Source organism: Phlebotomus papatasi, chromosome 3, assembly GCF_024763615.1.
Source record: "Phlebotomus papatasi isolate M1 chromosome 3, Ppap_2.1, whole genome shotgun sequence".
NCBI classification, from domain to species: Eukaryota; Metazoa; Arthropoda; class Insecta; order Diptera; family Psychodidae; genus Phlebotomus; species Phlebotomus papatasi.
The window spans coordinates 9989391-10012051 of record NC_077224.1 but is presented as its reverse complement, the minus strand read 5'-3'; the positions used below and the strand labels follow the sequence as shown (position 1 = coordinate 10012051).

General features: G+C 35.0%; 2 protein-coding genes across 13 annotated transcripts; one reads left to right on the top strand and one right to left on the bottom strand.

The window, feature by feature from the left end:
* Positions 1-24: 24 nt before the first annotated feature.
* LOC129806657 (PI-PLC X domain-containing protein 2) lies at positions 25-19954 on the bottom strand. 8 transcript variants are annotated; one of them, XM_055855420.1, is made up of 5 exons: positions 19724-19954; positions 15381-15661; positions 13246-13861; positions 9717-10464; positions 25-301 (listed from the first exon to the last, which is right to left on the bottom strand). In XM_055855420.1, exons 3-5 carry the CDS (start codon positions 13742-13744, stop codon positions 64-66), a joined length of 1485 nt encoding a protein of 494 aa, XP_055711395.1. In that variant the 5' UTR covers positions 13745-13861; positions 15381-15661; positions 19724-19954; the 3' UTR covers positions 25-63. The 8 variants fall into 8 exon arrangements, with proteins under 8 accessions (XP_055711395.1, XP_055711392.1, XP_055711396.1 ...); XM_055855417.1 differs by lacking the exon at positions 15381-15661 and having other exon boundaries at positions 19574-19874; XM_055855421.1 differs by lacking the exon at positions 15381-15661 and having other exon boundaries at positions 19601-19874.
* LOC129806653 (uncharacterized) lies at positions 1206-5604 on the top strand. Of its 5 annotated transcripts, none has more exons than XM_055855406.1 (3): positions 1206-1756; positions 1828-1897; positions 1971-5604. In XM_055855406.1, exon 3 carries the CDS (start codon positions 2269-2271, stop codon positions 4864-4866), a length of 2598 nt encoding a protein of 865 aa, XP_055711381.1. In that variant the 5' UTR covers positions 1206-1756; positions 1828-1897; positions 1971-2268; the 3' UTR covers positions 4867-5604. The 5 variants fall into 5 exon arrangements, with proteins under 5 accessions (XP_055711381.1, XP_055711382.1, XP_055711378.1 ...); XM_055855407.1 differs by lacking the exon at positions 1828-1897 and adding an exon at positions 1898-1970 and having other exon boundaries at positions 1206-1827; positions 2112-5604; XM_055855403.1 differs by lacking the exon at positions 1828-1897 and adding an exon at positions 1898-1970 and having other exon boundaries at positions 1206-1827; positions 2042-5604.
* Positions 19955-22661: the final 2707 nt, after the last annotated feature.

The window sequence follows — 22661 nt, the reverse complement described above, 5'->3', positions numbered from 1 at the left end:
GAAAAAGAGTGGGAAAGAAGTTGCTCAGGTGAATCGGGTGAATCGTTTATTTTGAAATTTGAATCATGAAACACTCTTCATGCTGTTCCAACGGAGCGCTGTATCTATTATCGTTGTACCTCGGTAGAAGTCCACTGCAACAACGTTTGCTCCTGCCCCAAAATCACTTGCATACCACCTGGATACTGCAAAATTCACCTGATCTGCCATCCGCCTCAAGCCTCCGTAGAGATCAACAAAAATACCCCAACCAGTTGGGGTAAGTTCTGCCATTTCAGCCATTGGACGACTCCCAAAGCTCCTGGAAACGAATTCTCTTTTAAGCTGTCTATTGGACAAATTAATAGCAAAAATAATATTGAAAAGCGTTTTGACATAAATGAACGATGTCTATTATGGCCTCTACACATTGGGAACGATTTTCGTCAAAAATTGCATTTTTGACAGAAATTTGACGTTTCGCCCTACAACGCTGTAGGGAATTTCCTTCAAAAAAGCAATTTTTGACAAAAAATGCTCCCAATGTGTAGAGGCCAATAAAAGCTTCTACACATTGGGAGCGATTTTTATCAAAAATTGCTTTCTTGAAGGAAAACTTCTGCACTATACTATAGCTTCTAACGCCAAAATTCTATCAAAAATGCAATTTTTTAAAAAAATTGTTCCCAATGTGTAGAGGCCTTTAAGGGCTTCTACACATTATGGCCTCTACACAATAGTGGAAATTTCTTTAAAAAAATGCCTTTTTAAAGAAAATTTCCCCTATCTTTGTAGGCAGAAACGTCAGAATTTTTTTTAAAACAGGCATTTTTTGATGAAATTTGCTTCTAGTGTGTAGACACCATTAGGAGGAATTTTCGTCAAAATTTACATTTTTGACCGAATTTTGACGTTTACACTACAGAGACTGCAGGCAGTTGCCTTCAAAAATGCTCTTGACGAAAATTGCTTACAATATGTACAACCCATAACTTATTGTAAAAATTTTCGTCAAAATAAAGAAGTATTTTGACGCTATTTATGTGAATACTTCTAAGCGATTTAATGGCATCTACACTCTAGAGAAATTTATGTCCACATTGAAGTGTTTTTCCTACACAGGCGTAGGGAATTTGCTTCAATATGGACATAATTTTTTCAAGTGTGTAGAGGCCATAAGACTTCTACACTTTGGAGATGTTCACGCACGAACGTGAAGTTGAAAAGCGTTATAAAGCATTCCTTTTAATTTATTGTTTCATATAATTCAAATTTCCATATAGTAACAGTTTGATGTGGACTAATTCGAAATGATCATCTATTCCTAAAGCTTTTATGAGAAAAGAATGTTGTTGAAAGGTTTCTTGAGATATAAAAAACCGTACCGTTCGTTCTCCGCCCTTCTTTTACTTTTACCAGCAGCGAAGAAAGATTGTGCGCGTTTAACTTGCAACTATTGTTAATTTTATTGTAATTTAGTTAATAATAAATGAATTAGTTAAGTGAAGATCAAGTGTTTATGATCTAATACGTGGTGGATAGAACATCAATCCTCAACAGCAGCTTCTAGAGACGGGAAATAAATCCATTTTGTGGAAGTGAGGTTAAGAGACCCTTCCGGACAGCTTCAGAAGAATAGTTGCAGCGGGTTGATAGCTCATTAAGAACTGTCTACATAATCTCTTCACACCTAAAGGGACACATCAAAACATAAGGGGGAAAATTTTTGATCCTCTCTCGCCAGATTTATGATTTTCCCACATTTTCCCTTTCATAGGTAAGCCAAGAAGCTTCCAAACCGTTTTCCTGAGCGGCTTATATAATTTTCCTTCATTAATATATTTTAAGGTGAGACAAGGACAGAGATAGAAGTCAAGGGGCATTAAAATAATATTTCCGCATATTCATTTTCTTTAAGGTTTGTACAACATCGTACATTTTTGATCCTCTCTCGCCAGATTTATGATTTTCCCACATTTTCCCTTTCATAGGTAAGCCAAGAAGCTTCCAAACCGTTTTCCTGAGCGGCTTATATAATTTTCCTTCATTAATATATTTTAAGGTGAGACAAGGACAGAGATAGAAGTCAAGGGGCATTAAAATAATATTTCCGCATATTCATTTTCTTTAAGGTTTGTACAACATCGTACATTTTTGGTCCTTCTCCCTCTTCATCCGGAGAGGGGAATCAGCGCAATTTGGGTCAACTTGAGTCTCCGAGAAGTCTGTGATCCATCCAATCTACGGTGTCTGTAGCGGTATCTCCAACGGGACTTTATCAATTCCCAAATGCCTTTGTCTCGCTGCACAATGATGACTGCAAAACGAGATGCCATACTTTCAGCAATGAAGAGAGTTGAGGACTACGTGTATGACATCACTGAAGATGACCTCTCTCTCCTTGACTATGGCGCACTCCAATCCCAGCTGGTCTTAGTCGAATCTTTACGAGCCAATTACCAACTACTACAAGAGCAGATCATTGCCTTCCAGACCACCGAGATGAAGAAGGAAATTGAAGTCTCGAGCAAAACCGCCTTCCATAATCGATGTTTTGTGCTTATCGATTCCATTGAAGAAATCATGGGGTACCTGCCAGCATCGTCCATTGACTTGAAGACATCCGAGACACAAACTAATGTCCACAGCCTCATCCAAGAGCTAAAGCAGCAAGGCAACGAGCAGCTACGTCAGAGCCAACTACAATTTCAGCGGCTCATGTCAGCGCTCTCAATCACCGCAAGTAGCTCTAATATTGTAACTGATCTCGCTGTCAATTCAAATAAGCTCCTTCAGAGCACAAGCCAAACTTTTAATGTCAGTTCCTCCACCCCACTCGCTAACCAGCGCTTAACCCATAACAATTCTGAGTCTCCTGTGCCAATTTCTGCCATTACCTCTACTGACTGCGAAGCATCCTTTATTCAGTACGCGTTGCATTGTTCAGATTCAGACCCTGGGACCCAAGGGGGGAGAGAATGTGACAAAGACTCCACACCAGCGGAATTAGAGAATTTCCCACCATGCCTCAATGCCTCAAGTTTTACCACCACGATATTGGATTCTTCACTAATCAATCCCATTGCACAATCTTCAATTTATCAACAATCCAATGAGCTATCAAACTATAGAGAAGCCTCTGCACCATCAAATAGCGAATGGTGCTTCAAATTGTCTCATCCTTTGCATAGATGCCATGAATTTCCTTTACCATATGCAAGTGAGGGACTTGAATCCTCGGAAGAATTGTGTTCATGTCAAAATAGCCTACCACCTAATCTCTCAGATAGCTACACTGTACCACAGTGTAGACAATGCCAGGCGCGACATGACAGCCTATGCCACTCCATGCTCTTGGAAGAACCTACTGTCAGTTATTTGATGCCTTCTTCGCTTGCCAATTGCACGGTTTCTAATCAACTACCTCCAGTATTTGAACATCCGCCTACTACTCATTCTCGATGTCCTTCCGTAACTCTGCCTGCCTCATCCACTCATTCTGATTGCCTTCTACTGTATACTGCCTCTTTAGCAACAGATCTTGTGGACTTTTTTACTGGAAGCCGAGAAAGAGACCTCTTTTGCGAGATGACAAGCCTGGACCATGATGTCAGCGATGATATTGCCAAATTGCCGGCTCCTCCTTCATTACTGACTCCTGCATCTTTAGCCCAATCATCATTGATTTCTGACAATCCGCTAGCCTCATGGATTCTGCGTTCTCCGGTGGTCTCCAACTTGCCTTATACCCTTGCTAGTCACAGTATCCAATCTAATCATTTCCACGTGACAGCCTGGGTGAATTTTCTCACAGGGAGCTCCGATATTATTCCACTGAGAGCTATGCTGGACTGCGACATTGAAAATAATTTTTTCATTGTCATTCCGAGTCAGAAATCTCTTCCTCTGAACTATAAGCCGTTCATTTTGGGCAAGGAAATCTACTTCCAACCAATCTGGTCCTCCATATTGGACCAATGCACCGTGCCTGAACAATTAAGTGCGTTTCCGGATAGGACAACGTATGAAGATTCAATGCATGCCTTCTCTGATGTCAAGACGTTGCCATTCTATTACGACATTCAGAGACTCCGCAATCCATCATTATGTGAGATTGCCAGCCAGAAAAACCATCCATCAGGAAGATATAACTCCAAATTTATGCTATCAATCGATCACGAGGTCATCTGTGGGCACATAACTACAGGAAAACACACTTCTCTGCTTCTACATGTTTTCCTAAAATCCCACGTCCCATCTGTCGATAAATCTGCCTTCCATTTTCGAGAGAGTGTGGACATGCCTACAATTTCTAAGTTTTTTCTCCACCCGAATTTATCCGGAGATGTTAACCGGACAGTTTTTGGAGAATTCGTTATACTGAAAAGAATTATTCCGTTGCAAAACGCAACTCGTTCACCATTTCATAAATCGTTGCTTGAAGCAATCGCAATCAAACATCCTTGGGAATATACATTCAAGTTAACTATGAAATGCTCTTCTCATATATTCAATTCAAAGTCAGCCATTGCTGCTTCATATTACATTATGCTCAAGGACGTTATCCATAATCCCATGGACAAGACAATTAGCTTAATCGACCACAGAGCAATTACAATTGGAAATCTCAGAAGAGGAATTGGAACTCCTTCTCAGTTCACGGAGAGCTGCTATGATCCAGGACCCTCGTTGGACTCGAGGACTTCTATGAAAGTCTCGAATGATCCGTGTGACGTTATTGAGAATCTTAACCATCAGAAAACCTTCAATATTTTGGTGCATCGTTGGATTTTCTATTGTTGGATTTCTATCATTGGATCATTGACCATCGCCCATTGCATTGGATTTCAACGTTCCCATATCTTTTTCGGTGCATCACGGATATAAGGAAGTCACCATAGAATTTGTCACAATCCCCAAATTCTCTCTCGGATCCCAGCGTATCTGGATTTTTTCCATGGCCATTAATTGAACCCCTAGAATCTCTTGTTAAATCAGTAAAAAAAAAGGGGTCTCAATCTTTGGCTTCTCTCCTCTACGCTAATTATATTTGAACACACATTTCCGATAAGATTCCTGGCAATGTTTATTCCTAATGCTGGTCATCCGGGGAGATTAGCTCAACCTCTGCAAAATAGGAAGCTCGATTCTCCTTTTAATGATAGGACAATTGTAGAATTCCGAAACGAATGTAGAATAATTCAATTTTCCAGCCATTACCAAGTACAGTCCATTTTTTTCCAATTTCATAATAAATAGCTAAAATCTTCTGAACTCATAAACCAATTAAGGTTTTCGAGTTCAGACCGGGGAGCATGTTCACGCACGAACGTGAAGTTGAAAAGCGTTATAAAGCATTCCTTTTAATTTATTGTTTCATATAATTCAAATTTCCATATAGTAACAGTTTGATGTGGACTAATTCGAAATGATCATCTATTCCTAAAGCTTTTATGAGAAAAGAATGTTGTTGAAAGGTTTCTTGAGATATAAAAAACCGTACCGTTCGTTCTCCGCCCTTCTTTTACTTTTACCAGCAGCGAAGAAAGATTGTGCGCGTTTAACTTGCAACTATTGTTAATTTTATTGTAATTTAGTTAATAATAAATGAATTAGTTAAGTGAAGATCAAGTGTTTATGATCTAATACGTGGTGGATAGAACATCAATCCTCAACAGCAGCTTCTAGAGACGGGAAATAAATCCATTTTGTGGAAGTGAGGTTAAGAGACCCTTCCGGACAGCTTCAGAAGAATAGTTGCAGCGGGTTGATAGCTCATTAAGAACTGTCTACATAATCTCTTCACACCTAAAGGGACACATCAAAACATAAGGGGGAAAATTTTTGATCCTCTCTCGCCAGATTTATGATTTTCCCACATTTTCCCTTTCATAGGTAAGCCAAGAAGCTTCCAAACCGTTTTCCTGAGCGGCTTATATAATTTTCCTTCATTAATATATTTTAAGGTGAGACAAGGACAGAGATAGAAGTCAAGGGGCATTAAAATAATATTTCCGCATATTCATTTTCTTTAAGGTTTGTACAACATCGTACAGGAGATTTTTTTCTCAAAACCATATTTTTGAAAGAAATTGCCTTTACTGCGATTTTAAGGGACTTGTCTCAAACTTTTAAAAACCTAAACTTAAAAATACTCCAATTTAACCAAACTTCATTATTTTAATGTAAATCGCAGACAAAGTGACGATGATTTACTTCAATATAACGTACGTTTTGACGTAAATTTCTTATTCACAATCGATTGACTTTAAAATACTCAGTCGGGACGAAAAACATTATTTTGAACTAAATCTAAGTAAATTGAAGGCGTGTCCTCCAAAAAAAAAACATAGGCAATTTGCTTTTTTAGTGTGTAGGGCCATTCCTTCAAAATACTTAAATTTGATTAAACTTCATTATTTTAAAGTAAATTCCAGGTAAATTGCAAGACATTTACTTCAAAATAACGTACATTTTGACGTAAATTTCCCATAGCGTGTAAAGGCCATTAAAAATTTGATTTTTTTTCCAAAATAGAGTATTTTGACACAAGTGACTTTAAAATACTCAGTTTTGACAAAAAAAACCTTATTTTGAAGCTAATATTCAAGTACTTAAAAGCGTGTCCTCCAAAAATGTAACTGGGAAAATTAGCATTAATACATTTCTGGGAACTTTTTCAGGAAGCTTAAAGAAATCTACCGAAAAACTTTTATCATAATAAATGTTCAAGAGAATATTTTGATTATATATATTCCACGAAAAAGTTAATATTATCCCAAAATGAAACAATTTTATTCATTTTCGGTGGAGAAAAATTTTCCAAAAACAAAAAGAAAAGAAAACTATATCGAAGTAAATATCAAAGTTAAGTGATATGAGAAATGTTGTCCCCATTTGCCTTTATAGCGAAACATTGTTTTTTTTGGCGAATTTGACCTAGCGTCTTTTTTTCGTTAAAAAAGCGCATGAATTACGTAAAATTGTATGAAAATAGTCTATTTTTACGAAAATTTCCCGCAATTCTTATTGCAATATATTATTAAAAGTTCTTGCCATTTACTTATGCTTGAGTACGAAAATTTATCCCAAACATAGATAGATATTTTGAAATTGTAAAGATGCCATTACACATTGTGAGAAATTTTCGCAAAAATGGAGCATTTTGAAGTAAATCCATTGCCGACAATTCTCAAATGTCTTTAAAATAGTTCATTTTAAGGAAAATTTCTCACAATAATGGCCGCCTTTGCACTATAAATTTCTAGACAATATTTATTATATTGAAGTAAAATGTTCGCATTTGACTACGAAAGATTGTCAAAATTGTTTCAATGTCATAAATTTGATAGAAATGTTCAAAATCTTTAGAATACATTAGACAATGTAAGAAATTTTCACCAAATGGAGCATTTTGGCGAAATTTGCTGACTAGTTACTTCAAAATGCTCCATTTTGACGAAAATTTCGTACAATTATGATCTTTACACACTTTAAAAAAGTTCTTGTCAATATTTGTAAAAATCAAGCAAATAACTAACGCTTGTGTACAAAAAATCGTCAAATCTTGTTGAATATCCGAATATTGAATGAAAAATTTCCATCAAAATGGAGAATTTTGAAGTACATTACGTCAAAATACTTCATTTTGGCAAAAAAATCTCAGAATATGTAATGGCCTCTACACACTAGAGAAATTTATAACCATATTGAAGCATATTCCAAGCAACAGAAAAAAAACTAATTCAGTATGGACATAAAATTCTCTAGTGCATAGAGGTCACAAAACCTATAATATTGAAATAAAAATATTGAAGGAAAATATTTCAAATGGTTTCTTTGTATCAAATAATGAATTTCAATATTGATTTTTTTCATCAATATTTTCAATGAATGAGTTATGACTTTAAGAATCTGGGATCTTTAAGATTCCAAATAGGAGTAATCTTTTTGACCATTTCTTGTACACCAAAAACTAGTCATTTTTAAGTCAGAATATTTTTTGCGGATTGGGCTGGTTCCCCGTAAATTCCTAAAAAAAATGTATAGGCTCCTCAGGGTCCCTGAAAGATCCCTGCATGATATATGAGGTCCCAGGGGTTCCTGAAAAATATATAGCTTCTCTGTGTGTTACCTGGAAAGCGTACGGGTTCTCCAGGTTCCCTGACAAAATGTATGAGTTCCCTGATAAAATATATGGGTCCCCCGGGGTCCCTGAGAGATCCCTAAACGATATATAATTTCTCAGGGTTCCCTGAAATAATATATGGGTGCCCTGTGAATTCCCTGACAAAATATAAGGGTTCTCTAAGGTCCCTAAGACATCCCTATATAATAATATTATTTCTCAGATTTTCCTGAAAAAATATATGGGTTTCCCGGAGTTTTTTGAAAAATGTGTGAGTTCCCCGGGTTCCCTGACACAATGTTTAGGTTCCCCGGAGTCCCTGAAAGATCCCTAAGTAATATATAAGTTCCCAGGATTCCCCGTGAGTTCCCTGACAAAATGTATGGGTTCCCCGGGATCCCAAAGGGGTCCCTAAATAATATATGATTTCCCAGGGTTCTTGGAAAAAATATATGGATTCCCTGAAAAATGTATGAGTCCCTCGGGTTACCTGAAAAACTACATGGGTTCTCCGTGAGTTCCGTGACAAAATGTATAGGTTCCTCGGGGTCCTTGAAAGATCCCTAATATAAGTTCCCAGGGTTTCCGTGAGTTCCCTGACAAACTGTATGGGTTTTCTGGGGTTCCTAAAAAACTACATGGGTTCCCCGTGAGCTCCCTGACAATATGTATGGGTTCCCCGGGATCCCTGAGAGGTCCCTAAATAATATATGACTTCCCAGGGTTCTTGGAAAAAATATATGGGTTCCCTGAAAAATGTATGAGTCCCTCGGGTCTCCTGAAAAACTACATGGGTTCTCCGTGAGTTCCCTGACAAAGCATATAGATTCTTCGAGGTCCTTGAAAGATCCCTAAATAATATATAAGTTCCCAGAGTTTCCCGTAGGTTCCTGACAAAATGTATGGGTTTTCTGGGGTTCCTAAAAAACAACATGGGTTCCCCGTGAGCTCCCTGACAAAATGTTTGGGTTCCCCGGGATCCCTGAGAGGTCCCTAAATAATATATGATTTCCCAGGGTTCCTTGAAAAAATATATGGGTTTCCCGAAGTTTCCTGAAAAATGTATTTGTTTGCCGGGTTTCCTGAAAAACTACATGGGTTCCCCGGAGTTCCCTGAAAAATGTATGGGATCCCCGGGGTCCCTGAGAGATCTCTAAATAAGAGTTCCCAGGGTTCCTTGAAAACATATATGGGTTTCTCGAAGTTTCCTGAAAAATGTATATGTTTGCCGGGTTTCCTGAAAAACTACATGGGTTCTCCGTGAGTTCCGTGACAAAATGTATGGGATCCTCAGGGTCCCTGAGAGATCTCTGAATAAGAATTCCCCGGGTTCCTTGAAAAAATAGGAATTCCCGAAATTTCCTGAAAAATGTATACGTTTGCCGGGTTTCCTGAAAAATTACATGAGTTCCCAGTGTGTTCCCTGACAAAATGTAAGGGTTCCCCGAGTTCCCCGGTTTTACCGTGGATTCTCTGGCAAGATTAGTTCAAGTTCCGCGAAATGACTTACCTTTTGGTCAAAAATGAGTCCTTGTTAAGGGTTCAAACGGTTCAATTTTCAAAAAATCAAGAAATCAATAGGCTCTAAATTTAATTAAAAATCACTTACCCTATCATTTGTTTTCGGTTCCACACCATATATTCCCTCAGTCCGTTGAGGTTCTGCTTATTGGGCCACCTCTGTTCCACGGATTCGAAGAGTAGGGACCCAAATTCGTAAACTATGGATCCTTTGTCGTAGGCAAGTAGAACATTTCGTTTTGTTGCCCAAATTTGTTTCAAGCACGCCCTCCATGAGATATCAGCTCCCACGAGAACATCACTGAGTTCCTGATGCAGGAAATTCACCAAAAGTCTGTGGATATCTTTGGTCTTTCCGAATCCTACTGGGAATTCCTGAATGTCCACAATTACAATCTCATTTGTTTCTTTAACAAAGTCCTTGATTTGCTGCAGAACCTCGTGCAGTGGATGCTGTTGTGCAATGCCATGATTGGCCCAGAATTGTGGCTTTGAAGCCCGATAGTACCCCACACGGATATCCAGATATCGAATCCCATGCATTAGCTGCGTCCTGATATCATCATCCTGCGTGAGGGTATACTTTGTCACAATGGTTTCATTGTGAGGCAGGAAGTTTTCCGTGTACGACGATGAATCGTGAGTTCCAGGAATAAAGAGATCCTTGAAACGCAGATTCTCAATTTTCCCGCGTATATCATTCATCCACGTGGGATATGCCCGGAAACACCGCTTCATTACAAATCTTCCATCACTTCGCAGAATGGTCGCCCAATACCCATAACAAGATGTATATTTAGTCACTTTTTTGGGCAGGCTGCGATCAAATACAATGTCTTAAAGAAAAGACATTGTTTCAGAGATTAGCAAAATTTCTTATCTCCATTAAAATTGTCAATCAAAAAACTTCGCAATTTGAGATTAAAATACGGAAAACATCATAATAAATTCTGAGTCATATTTTCATTGTAAAGATTAAAGTTGCGGAAGAAAAGCAATTAGCACAAAAGAACGTGAGAATGAAAGAGGTTTTATTCGGTTCTGTCTACAATTGCTATCTCTGGGAATGTTTTATTGGGGAGCAATTTGCCAAAAAACACCTAAATAAAGAAATTTTCCAGCCAAATATAGGTTGAACCAATAAAGCTTTGTTTATTTTACTATATTGCTTTCAAAAATGATCAACAAATGACTCAAGATTAGGACCTTTATTCTTTTATTTGGCCAAGAGGGTTATCTTCATATATTAGGTTATGTCTAGGCCTGACCTAAAAACTTTTAGGGCCATAAAAAGACAACTAATTATTGGTCTTTCAAGATATGAAATTTATGAGCATAATTGATTCAATTTGAAACATTTTTTTAAGTTCCTTTCATTTAAAATCGCAATGCCTATTTAAGGTTATGTTCATCATAACCTCACATTGTTAATTAATATTTTATCTAAATACGAAATTTACAGTAGACTCTCTCAAATTCGGGCATTTGGGACCAAAATGTCACCTGAATTAGAGATAAATTCGGGCAACAAATTTTTTCTGACCAAAAGTACAGTTTATTATTAATGCAATTATATTAAACAGTTCAATCTTTGACTACTTTGACTCCGCGCGAAATCTGTTTTTACGGCCGATTTATTCAAAAGAAAGCCCCTGCGGGTATGCAATTTTTTTCGATGCATAATGTCATTTCACGCTTTTTTTCGGTCCCGAAAATGTGCATAATCCCGGGACTTAGTGTAATTTTTTATTTTTCATCTTTGCGAAAACAGTTTTTAAGATTCTCAAATAATGCACTGTTATAAACAAAAACATTAGTTTTCTTTTTGTTTGTTTGTTAGATCTCATCGCCTAACGATAGCGCTGTCTTTTTTGTGATGGTTTTGATAAAAGAAGCTCCCTGTAGTTCTGTATGCATGAAAATGTCAAAAATTTGAAATTAAAGTTCCTATATCCAGACAATCGCTTGACCTAGGTCAGATTTTATATATGTTCTGAAAAGGCCTTGACATCAGCTAGAACATACTAAAATTTCAGCTCAATCGGATGAGATTTTTGGTTTGACAGTTATTCAAAATGGCGGACAGAAACGTCAAATTAAGATGGAGGCCATATCATCTTGTACATCTCGGTTATGTTATCTTAAGTTCCTATAAAATTGGATAATTTTTAGCCAAATGCTTCGAAAATAAAGCTTTAGAAAGACCATTATATGCAATTTTATAAGATAAATCATGCGTTCTCAGGAAGATAATAGGGAAAAAAATTATTTTAATAAAAATAATCAACAAAATCGAAGTGACTTATTCTAGCCAGATAAATTTAGATTGGATTTGGGCAAATTACTACTCTGAAATCGATTTTGGAATTGCACCTTCAGATAACTTTTTTACGGAGCCGTTTTTTGACAAAATACCAATTAGCATTTCATTGAGTATTACTGAAACTACAAGAATCCTTGTGGGGATCATTGTACCTTATTCGGTACATAACATATCCCTATATACTTTGACATTGTAGACCGGATCGGCGAAGACCATCAATAAGTGCTAGAATTTATGAAAGTCTTAGGGACAGCAGAGTGCAAAGTCACCCGCAACGACGGTACATTGACTGAATGGGTTAAATTAAGGTTAATTATTTTTTTTATTTCTTGAATAAAATAAAGGTTTTTTAATAATCTGTTTTCTATTTGAAATTCTTCTTTTGTCTTTCAAATGGATAAAAAAATGTAGAAATAATTGATTTAATTTGAATAAGGCTAGTTTGAATTAGGTTATGTTCGACATAACCTTAATTTGAACTAAAAAAAAACGATCAATCGCGTTAAGGCGTCTACACATTGGGAGCTATTTTCGTCAAAAATTGCATTTTTGACAGAAATTTGACGCTGCAGGAAATTTCCTTCAAAAAAGCAATTTTTGACAAAAATTGCTCCCAATGTGTAGAGGCCATTAGAGATTAGATACACGTTAAGCCCGTTAAGGGCATGCATATCTTAAACAAATAAAATAAGAAAATTCTCGGCTAACACAGTGTAAACTGTTTCTAGTGCAATGCTATATTAAACATATTGTCCATGCTCTTAGATAAGAACTTTGTCCAAGTGCACACTCAATACGTTTTAAATTAAGGCATTTTTAGGCCAAAGTAGTTTCAATAATATTATTCAATCATCTTGTCAAGTTTGTTTATTCCAGATACATGAGGAACCCTTCTTTAGACAGGCTTAATGACTAAATAAAAAGACTTATAAAGAGAACTCTTTTTATTATTTTAAAAATAAAAAATAGGAATTAAAATTAAATGTTTTATAGCCCATTAGGGTAATTACTTAAACAGTACTTAGACGGAAATCCCTTATTATTGACAAAACTTTTCCGCGTTTTTTTATAGAGGAACAGTTCCTTAATAAATTTTAGAATTCTTTTTGTAGAAGTGAAGGGAAATTAATGAGTTTTAACAACTAAAAATATGTTATTTTTCATTGAGGTTAAACCCAACATAACCTCTTTTTTACTCTAACCTCTCAGCCAAATTAAAAAACAAGGAAAAGAACGCATTTAAGTAAATTCTACTTCATGAGGCAGTTAATAAATAATTACAAGGAGCATTTACCTGTTGTTTGCCATCCTTGTTTGTCCTGAGGGTACAATTCAACCAGGACATCCTTGTAGAAGGGTCCATACTGCCAGTTAACATTAACCCTTCTACGTGATCTAGTTACAATTTCATCGTAATTGCTACTTGAGGGATCATAGAGCGGAAGGACACTGAGGAGACTTGGTTCAACTTCATCTCCATTTCCTGAACCACTTCCTCCCTCAAATAGTCCACTTCCTTCTCTATACATTTCCTCCACAGGCGTCTCGGGATACTTCTGGCGAAAAATACCAACCGGATCCTCGTCCGTCACCACTATAACATCCCCTTCTTCATATTGGGAATAGTACCATGACACTTCCACTCTGTGATCCTTTGCACTCACTGTGATTGAGAGACGAGGTTCAAACATATCCGGAGCATCGTCTCGCAAATCCGTATTAGCCGCTCTTTCAGCATGACCGATCCTTATGACCAAGATTACACCGATTATTGTCCAGAAATTTGGTAACATTTCCACATAGAGCCACTATAATCACTTCTATTGCACTTTTCTTTATCTGCAGATTTCACTTAGCACTTTTTCCCGAATTTAATTATTTTAAGCGTTTTGAGCCTCTCACTTTCTTGCCTCAAAATAAAATTTGCTTGAATAAATATTGTTCTTCTGATTAGGGTAAATTAAGCTAATTCAAAACCTGTTCCAAATGGAAACTTTTCGCTACTCCAAATGGAAACATAATCTTTTCCATGATAATAATACAGTATTAAATTTTTATTTATATATTTTCTATAGGGGAAGTGCTTATAATTTTGGACAGTCTGCATATAAGCATCGATATCCTAAGTTTGAAGTGCCATATTTTCAATACTAATTGACTTTTCTTGTTACTCTCTTTTCAGAAGGATTGTTTAGAAACTTGGCAAGCTATTTATCATCTCATTTTTACTAAAATTAGTTTTAATACGTTTAAAAATGAATTGATATGTAGAGGTGAATTTGACTCTTATTTTGGACAACTTGGTTATTAATTTTTACAACTTGTCTGTAAATTTGGACAGAGAATCCGCCTCAACAGGATGCCCATTGTTCTTCATTTTATGAACCAATCTTACCAAGTCCTCTTCCTGGTCATGTAAGGGAAACGTGGAATGTCACAAGAAGCCCAGAAACTTTCCATATCATTCATTAAAATGAGTTGACTTCGGTACTCCAAGTACGTGCGGATTCGCTCATTCCCTGCCCTTTCCGGGAGCCTTTCAAGGCATTTCTCACTGCATCTCTTTCGTAGAGATGATACTCCTTCATTTCTCCAGGCATTTGTCCAACCTAGTCATCACAAAAGCTAAAACTTCACGAAATTTCGTGAGAAAAACACCTGTCCAAAATAAGAATCATCACCTCACTGGTGAATGTCTTAAAAAATTTCCCATTTTTCACATGAAAAATATAATTCACAAGGCAAATCTCACTTCAGGTCAAATGTACAAATCATCAGTAACGTGAATCAACACAATATTCAATGAATATTCAATAATATCACTCAAAAACAGCGAACAAACTTTGTTAGTACTTCACCAAAACTAAATAAGACTGAAGTAAGCCACGAAGTTCTGTCATATTTCTCGTAAGCAATTGCTCACACTGAATTTTCAACAAAGCAATTTCAACTCAAATCATATTCAAATTTTAACGTATTTAGTGTTAAAATATTCCAAAAAGAACAAATATTTAGATAGAATTCATTATTCATCAAATATTGGAATAAAAATCCATCATTTTAATCAATTTATTTTTAGTGTCCAATGTTATCCTCAAAGTGTCCAAAATAAGAAACTGGACAAAATTAGAAGCATTTCCCCTACCTCAGTTTCATTATTTAGTTAATTTTGCTCCGAATAAAGCGAAAATCTATTCATATTCACAAATATTAATTTATAAATTTCTCAGAAAAATTAAAAGTGTACGTTTTCACCATCGAATTTTCCATCAATCAACCATGTTTTCTAATGAAAAACACATCAGGGTGATTTTTCTTTATTACGTTTTTTTTACATATAGGTATATAATATTTCTGGCAGAATTATGTAAAATTAAGTGATAATCTTTATTGTTAACGGTACGTGAAGTTTTCAACTGAAATAATTACCTATTTTGTGAACAAAAAGGGATTTTTCTGAAGTGTCTGCAGATGGAAAAGGAGAAAAATCCAGGAATAAGAACAAATCCTACACTCGAGAGCAACTGAACATGGTTTTAGAAACTTTTCGTCGCGGTATCATTTACACTGTTTGTCTCCAATTAGAGACTTTCCCTTGTCTCCATTTGGATTAATATGTTTCCAATAGAAGCATTTTACACTCGCGTATTTTTCTTGTATTTAAGAAGTTTTCATATTATATTAAAGAATTTTCACTAAACAGTAACATTCTAGAAGAGTTAAGGAACACATTTATGTAATTCTCTTTAGAAAAAAAATGAACTTAATGTTTTGAATCTTCTGTCAAAGTTAAAGCGTCTGGAAATGGTTTTGAATTAGGACATTTACCCTAGCCAATATTGCATAGTCACATAATTCAAGTGAATCATAAGCTTCAAAATGGGTAATGAAAAAGCCTAAAACCAATATTTTAAAATGCTTTCTATATTTTAAACACAACCATAAATTGATTGTCATGATTTGGTGGAAATTATATTGCATGAAATTATAGTTTGTGTGGCTTTACGATCTTGTACTTGTTATGTTAGTAATAGCGATAAGGTAATCTTACTTCAAACATATTATAAATTGTTTTCTCAAAATATCCATCGTCACTTTTAAATTATATTATTTCATATTTTACAAGTATAAATCAATAATAAAATAGTATAAATTGTTGATTTTTAAATGAAACGTAAGCATGGATTTTGAGTAAAAAGTAAAATGTCAGTAAAACATTGGAAAAACCAGGGGCATTGCATTTCCTATGTTTCCGATATGTTTCTAGCGAGCCGAAAAAACTTTTGAATTTATTAGCTGTTTTCTGTCATTGTAGAATGAATTAGCAAAAAATACTAATACAAAATAAAAGCCAATTTAATAACGAAGAGGCAACCGAAAACCCTAAATTGGCAACCTACGTAGTTTTGGAGATATCTCGTGAAATGTGTACGAAAGCAGGGAATAAATTACACTAAAACCGGTCGCATTTTTCAGAGCTAATGTCACCCCCCTGGGAAAAACAATAAAATAGCGAATTTTCAATTAAAACCGGGCTGAGACATGTACGGGGATTCAAGACCTTTCCAATGAGTCCATACTTGCCCCAATCGGTTAAGAAACACGCCCTCTAGAACTGGTTAAACCTTAACTTTGAAAAATACTCTAAGCGGAAGACGACTGGCTATTCTATAAAATAGTTAAATTACTCATGTCTCTTTTAATAAAGTAAATTGCCTAGAATTTACCAGCCAATGGAAATTAATCACCAAAAATAAGAGACTATAAAAAACGGTAGCAAACTTGTAACGAGAGTGAAAGTGAGTCTCACCCAGTAGGTTAATTTTTTGCAATTTTTTTGACTACAAATTTCATATGAAATTCGGTTTCGACTTTTCCGGGATTTAAGAACTGTTTTTCGAGAAAATTCTCTGTTTTTCCATTTCGTTCTCATGGATCTGAGTGAATTTGTAATAGAGAAAACTGAATTTTAAGCTTGAGTATAATGTTCCAAATCGTAATCGATGTTCTTAGACCAAAAACGCTATTTTAAACTTTATACTTGCACTGAGAAAAAAAAAGAGGGTGCGATTAACATTTTTTCCTCGGAACTTTAACACTTTTTAAGTGTAAAAATATATCAACATTTTTTAATGTTAATTTTACACCTTTTTAAAGGTAAAATTAACATGAAAAAGGGTACCTTTAACCCCTAATACACCTAAAAAGCATAATATTTACACCGATTTTGAATCAATACTGCATGGTAAAATTAACATTTCCGGAATGTTATTTTAACTTTTTCGGATTTCTCTCAGTGTGAAAAATAAGCATAAATCTTATTTTTATTCGATTTTGATGATTTTAAAAACGAGAACATTTCCACAAAAAATTCTTCTAAAATTAGCTGGGCATTCTGCTAAAGAAATAAAAAGATTTTTAATCTGTTTAAAATAAAGAAATTAATTTAAATCAAATCTTTTGGCGGACACCGTAAGCTGAAAGCTTGCTAAAGCCGTCAAGAAGACTTTTCCTTGAAGAACATATCGGAAAAATTGATCAAAAAGGAATTGAAAAATACTCTTTATGAATCTTAAAAACTTTTTTTGAAAAAATCTTTGAAGAGTTCCAGGAGTTCAATGTAAACCCTAACTTTAATTATTTTGGAGCTTAATGTGGAAAGATTTCCAAAAAGCTTTTCCAGTACGACATTATAGCTTCCTTTAAGTAAAGTTGATCAAAAATCCCGTAAAATTCTTTTAGAGACCTAATATTTTGCAGATTTTAAAAATTAATCACCACCAAATTTTTACAACCTTGCTTTTTTCTTGGATCTTCAGCATTAGCATTCTCTAATTTTAGGTTAGAATTTGAAATTTTTTAAGGTTTTTAAGTATTTAAGACTTATAAGAAATTAAAATAAACTGAATTATAGTTTTCAATCATTCCATGGCACTCAAATGGCAAATTGACAAGATTTTTAAAGGTTATGTTCAACATAACCTCACAATTGAGACATCTAGAGCGTATTATGCATTTTTCTATTTAAATAGCCCACTCTTTCTCTGATTTACATCGCTGATAATAGTTGACTTCTTAGCTAAAAAATTTAGAATCAGAGCCATTTAGGGTAAAGTGGTACAAGTTGGACATTGCATTGGTACAAGTTGGACAATCAATGGTACAATTTGGACATGGCTTTTTGTCTTGATAAATTTAGTACTTCACTTTTATTTATATATTTTTTATGCTTTAGTTTTATAATTTGGTTCCTTGTGCTTAATAACAAATTTTGTTTTGTATTTATCAAAAAAAATCCATGTCCAACTTGTACCGGCGAATTGTCCAACTTGTAACACTAATTCCAAATTATATCACTTTACCCTAGTTGTTAATTTTAGAAAATAATTTTGCGCGGTTATTTGGGATAATTCGGTCAAAGTTTCCTCGACAATTTACAGACACATTTAGTATTTTAAAATTTAAAATCTTCAATATGAATAAGGAAAATTAGAACAAAGAAAAATCTGTCTTCTTAGAAGAATTCCTATTTGGAGCAGGTTCAGAATTAGGCTGTTCTACCCCAAAATCAATATCTGGAAACGTTTTTAACCCCTTCAACCCTTCCAAAACCATATTTTTGGTTTATTTCGAAAACGATTCCTAGGATTTCTTTTATTTTTGGATATGTTTTGGAAGTGGGATATGTGAACATTTCGTTCAAACATACCTATGACCAGGGGGGTGACATTAGCTCTAAAAAATGCGACCGGTTTTAGTGTAATTTTTTCCCTGTTTTCGTACACATTTCATGAGATATCTTCAAAACTACGTAGGTTGCTAATTAAGGGTTTTCGGTTGTCTCTTCGTTTTTAAATTGGCTTTTATTTTGTATTAGTATTTTTTGCTAATTCATTGTACAATGACAGAAAACAGCTAAATCGGCTCGCTAGAAACATATAGGAAACATAGGAAACGTCATGCCCCTGCCTATGACTTAAAAAAAACGCCATCTTGATTTTTTGAAGGTAAAAGTTTCACTACATTAGGAGGCCTATTTTTCAACCAATTTGATTAAATTTGGATTCATTGGAAAGGCGTCTTGAAATTTCTTACACAGCTGAATCGGTCACAATCGGCAATGAATCGGTAAAGTGCCCGTAAATGACCAATCTTTTATTTAGTACTTTGGAGAGAAGTTTTGTCAAATTAGCAAACAGGATCCTTTTGACAAAATTTTAACAAGATCCATTTGACCGCTTAACAACATTTTTCAGGTAGAAATATTCTTCGACTTTAGTAATTTTCATTCTATAACTTTTCCTCCAGTTTCCCTTTTAGAAAATTACGATTTTTCATTTTCCCAACGGTAACTGTTTTATAAAATCATCCTAAAATTATTCAATTTGTTTAACATAATGCTGCAGCATTACTCGAGGTTACCCATATAGTGCTAAATTCACGTGTAATAAAATAAGGTTATATTGAGTGTGTTTGTGGCCAGAAAGACAATCATTGGACTAAGGTGATCAGTTTATATAAGGAAGTTTCAATCCGGAAACAAGAGGGATTAGTTTGCAGTTTTCCACTCAACCCATAAACGGATGCATTCAAGAGCAACTGAGAACTTTTAGTGTGCGTACGTCAGTCTCCAGAATTGAATAATGGACCTCTTACAATCAATATCAAAGGCAATTGAAAGATCACTCTGAATTCTATTTTGAAGATAAATTGTTTCAATATTAGCTTCAATGTTCCACAAAATTGTTACAATTTAAACTTTATTTAATTACTTTGTAAGTATCAATAAAAACTTTCAACCGTTCACATGCGTTGTAATTTCTACAAATCACTTATTTTTTAATCGTGCTAAAAAAAAATACTGTCGCGATGTAAAAATTTACGTCTGCACCACTTCGCGGACTGCCGGTGACTGTTTCGCGATCGAATCTCAAGGCACCGAGTCCCCCGAACATGAATCCAATCTAATGTTGTGTGATCATTCATAATTCGATTTGTGAATGAATGGGGAAGTGGATTAACAAGCGTACAAAGAAATGATTTGTCTCACTTAAGTGTCGTCACACTATAAATAAATGCAGACATTTGAAATCGAAATTGGTGCGAACAAAATGAGAACATTCCCATCAAATTCTCTCTCTCTGAAAAGCATCCACGACAGGTCGATAAACCAATCCAACATATTCACACCTGTGCCAAGTTCTCTATGATCTCTAACCCAAATTAACAATTGCCGCCACGTATTTGAACTTTCAGTTAAATTGGCCGGGCCTCTTATGCAAATTGTACAACAATCTTCAGATAAGAAAGTGCTTTAGAACATCTATTTATCGCATAACTCATAACAAAATAAAAACAATGGAGAAAAAGAATTCGCGGAATGCTCGAAATGAATCCATTTTAGATCAGGAAAATTTAATGAAATCAAAATTAATTTCCCTTTCTACCTCAAACGTTTTATATATGTCTCTTTCACTCTTTCGCATTCTATATCTTCTTCTTCGTCTTTTGAACGTTACAACAAATTCAATTTAGTTCAAGCCAATTTTGAGGGTTAAAGAGTAGGACAGACTTATGCAAAACGTTTGAAAATTAAAGGAGTACGAAATTCGATTTCATGAAATTTTACCGATCAAAAGGGTATGCCGGAGGCTTAGTCCAAAAATTAAATTTCGTCAGTGTACCCCCGAGACACCTTTTAGAGCACGAAAAGTTCATGAAATCCAAATGCACTTCTCTTTCTTCCTCAAACGTTTTCCATGTCTCTTTTATTCTTTCATTATATTCTTCTTCTTCTTTTGAACATCATAACAAATTCAATTTAGTTTAATTCAATTTTGATTTAGTAAGATTGGAAAAGACATATGCAAAATGTTTGAGAAAGAAAGGGATGTGAATTTTGATTTCATTAAATTTTCCTGATCTAAAAGGTGTACCGGAGATATTACTGACTAATTTTAAATTTCGGTTTACACCAAATTTATTTTTTTTACTAACCAATTTTGATTTTTATGGCTCCGGCACACCTTTTAGATCAGGAAAATTTAATGAAGTCGAAATTCGGATCCATTTCTTTCTCACATCTTTTGCATATGTCTATCTCATTCCCTCGCACTCTTCTTCTTCTCTTAAACATAACTCTAAATTCAATTTAGCTCAATCGAATTTGGTATGCGAGAGAATTAGATAGTCATATGCAAAACATGTGAGAAGGGATGCGAATTTCGACTTCATTAAATTTTTCTGATCTAAAAGCTGTGCCAGAGCCATTACTATTTTTTTTTGGCCTCTGAATATTAATAAAATTTCAATTTATCTATTCATTACCGGTTCATTCCTGATTAGAATTTCAAGGCCTTTCAAATTGATTTTGTTTCGACCGAATCAGTGCAAGAAAAAAAGCTCTGTAATAGAGTTTTGAATTTTACCCGACTCTGTCGCATTCTTTGAGACTCAGGATATCAAAAGAATACAAAGGTCGTAACGTAAAAGAGGCAGGGAGGGTTGTTTACCTCTTTCGCCCCTAATACAATATTCAATAAATAAAAGAGTATAAAGCTAAAAATAATTCAAGAACAGTAAGATTTAGTTCCATTAAGGCATTTTACCAAGAAACCCACTTTTACGAGCTTAAAACGTTTTATGTCGAATCTTATGAGCTTTCCAAAAACAACAAAATCATTAAATTTGGGCTTAGAAATGAATTTGTGATAATCTTTCTAAGATACCTTAAACAAAATCAAATTTAATAAACTTCAAATAGAATTTTGGGAGGTGTTTCAGGAAGCTTTTGATTAACTCAGGAGATGAATAAGTATGGTCAGCGGGGTGTACCGTGAGTGGCAGATCGGCAGATCGCGCGATTAGTTAACGAGATCGCACTGATCGCGCGATTAGTCTCCAGGATTGCGCGGATCGCATTGATTGCAGCAATCAGTCTCCATGATCGCGCTGATGTCGCGATCAGTCTCCAACATCGCGCTGATCGCGCTATCAGTCTCCAATATCGCCCTGATCCCTGAGGACTTTTTCACCCCTGGATCAACTTTTCTTAAAAACAATGTCGTCTTAAAAGAACTACATCCAACTAGGGAATGTCCAAAGCTTTCAAATAGTCAAAATTGTTTTTTTTTTCTTTTTTTTTTTTTTGAAAAAAAATTGGATAGTTTTTTGAAGAAAATTTTCAAAAAACAAAAGTAAGACTTCAAAGAGGATTGTCTACTCATTTCTACTCAATTAAAAAAAATGTTTTTTGGTGTCTTGAGCAAGCTTTTAAATAAAAGTCCATTTGGAAACGTTTTACAGTGCTTATCCAATGAAAAATTATCATTTTTTTAGCACATGATTGCTCCCAAGTGTACTGTTCTTAAGACCGTTCTCAAATGTTTTTACATTATGGACTTTTCTTTGTGTTGTGTCCTGTCATAACTATTTGGTGGACTTGGAAAAACAATCGCGAACAAGAACCAACACAAAAAGAGTCGACAATACAGAAGCACTTGCGAACAGCCATGTGCCCATGTACTAAAAAAAATATCTAGGAGAAAGATATTCATTTTCATTATTCATTGGAATAGCACCATTAGACAATTTTTGTGGAAATGTTCTCGCAAATAATGAAAATCAACTTTGAATTGGATTTATGGTAAATTTTATAAAAAAGGCTCGTAGAGAACTTCGAAAAAAAAGTGTCAAAGGAAAATTCAAGAC

Bases quoted from the DNA above. Each gene is read 5' to 3' on its own strand.
- LOC129806657 (XM_055855420.1), bottom strand. From the start codon at position 13,744: ATGTTACCAAATTTCTGGACAATAATCGGTGTAATCTTGGTCATAAGG. The intron at 10,465-13,245 runs GTAAATGCTCCT...CTTTTCTTTAAG, and splicing joins ACAAGGATGGCAAACAACAG to ACATTGTATTTGATCGCAGC. The intron at 302-9,716 runs GTAAGTGATTTT...ATTCGTTTCCAG, and splicing joins AACCGAAAACAAATGATAGG to GAGCTTTGGGAGTCGTCCAA.
- LOC129806653 (XM_055855404.1), top strand. From the start codon at position 2,269: ATGCCTTTGTCTCGCTGCACAATGATGACTGCAAAACGAGATGCCATA.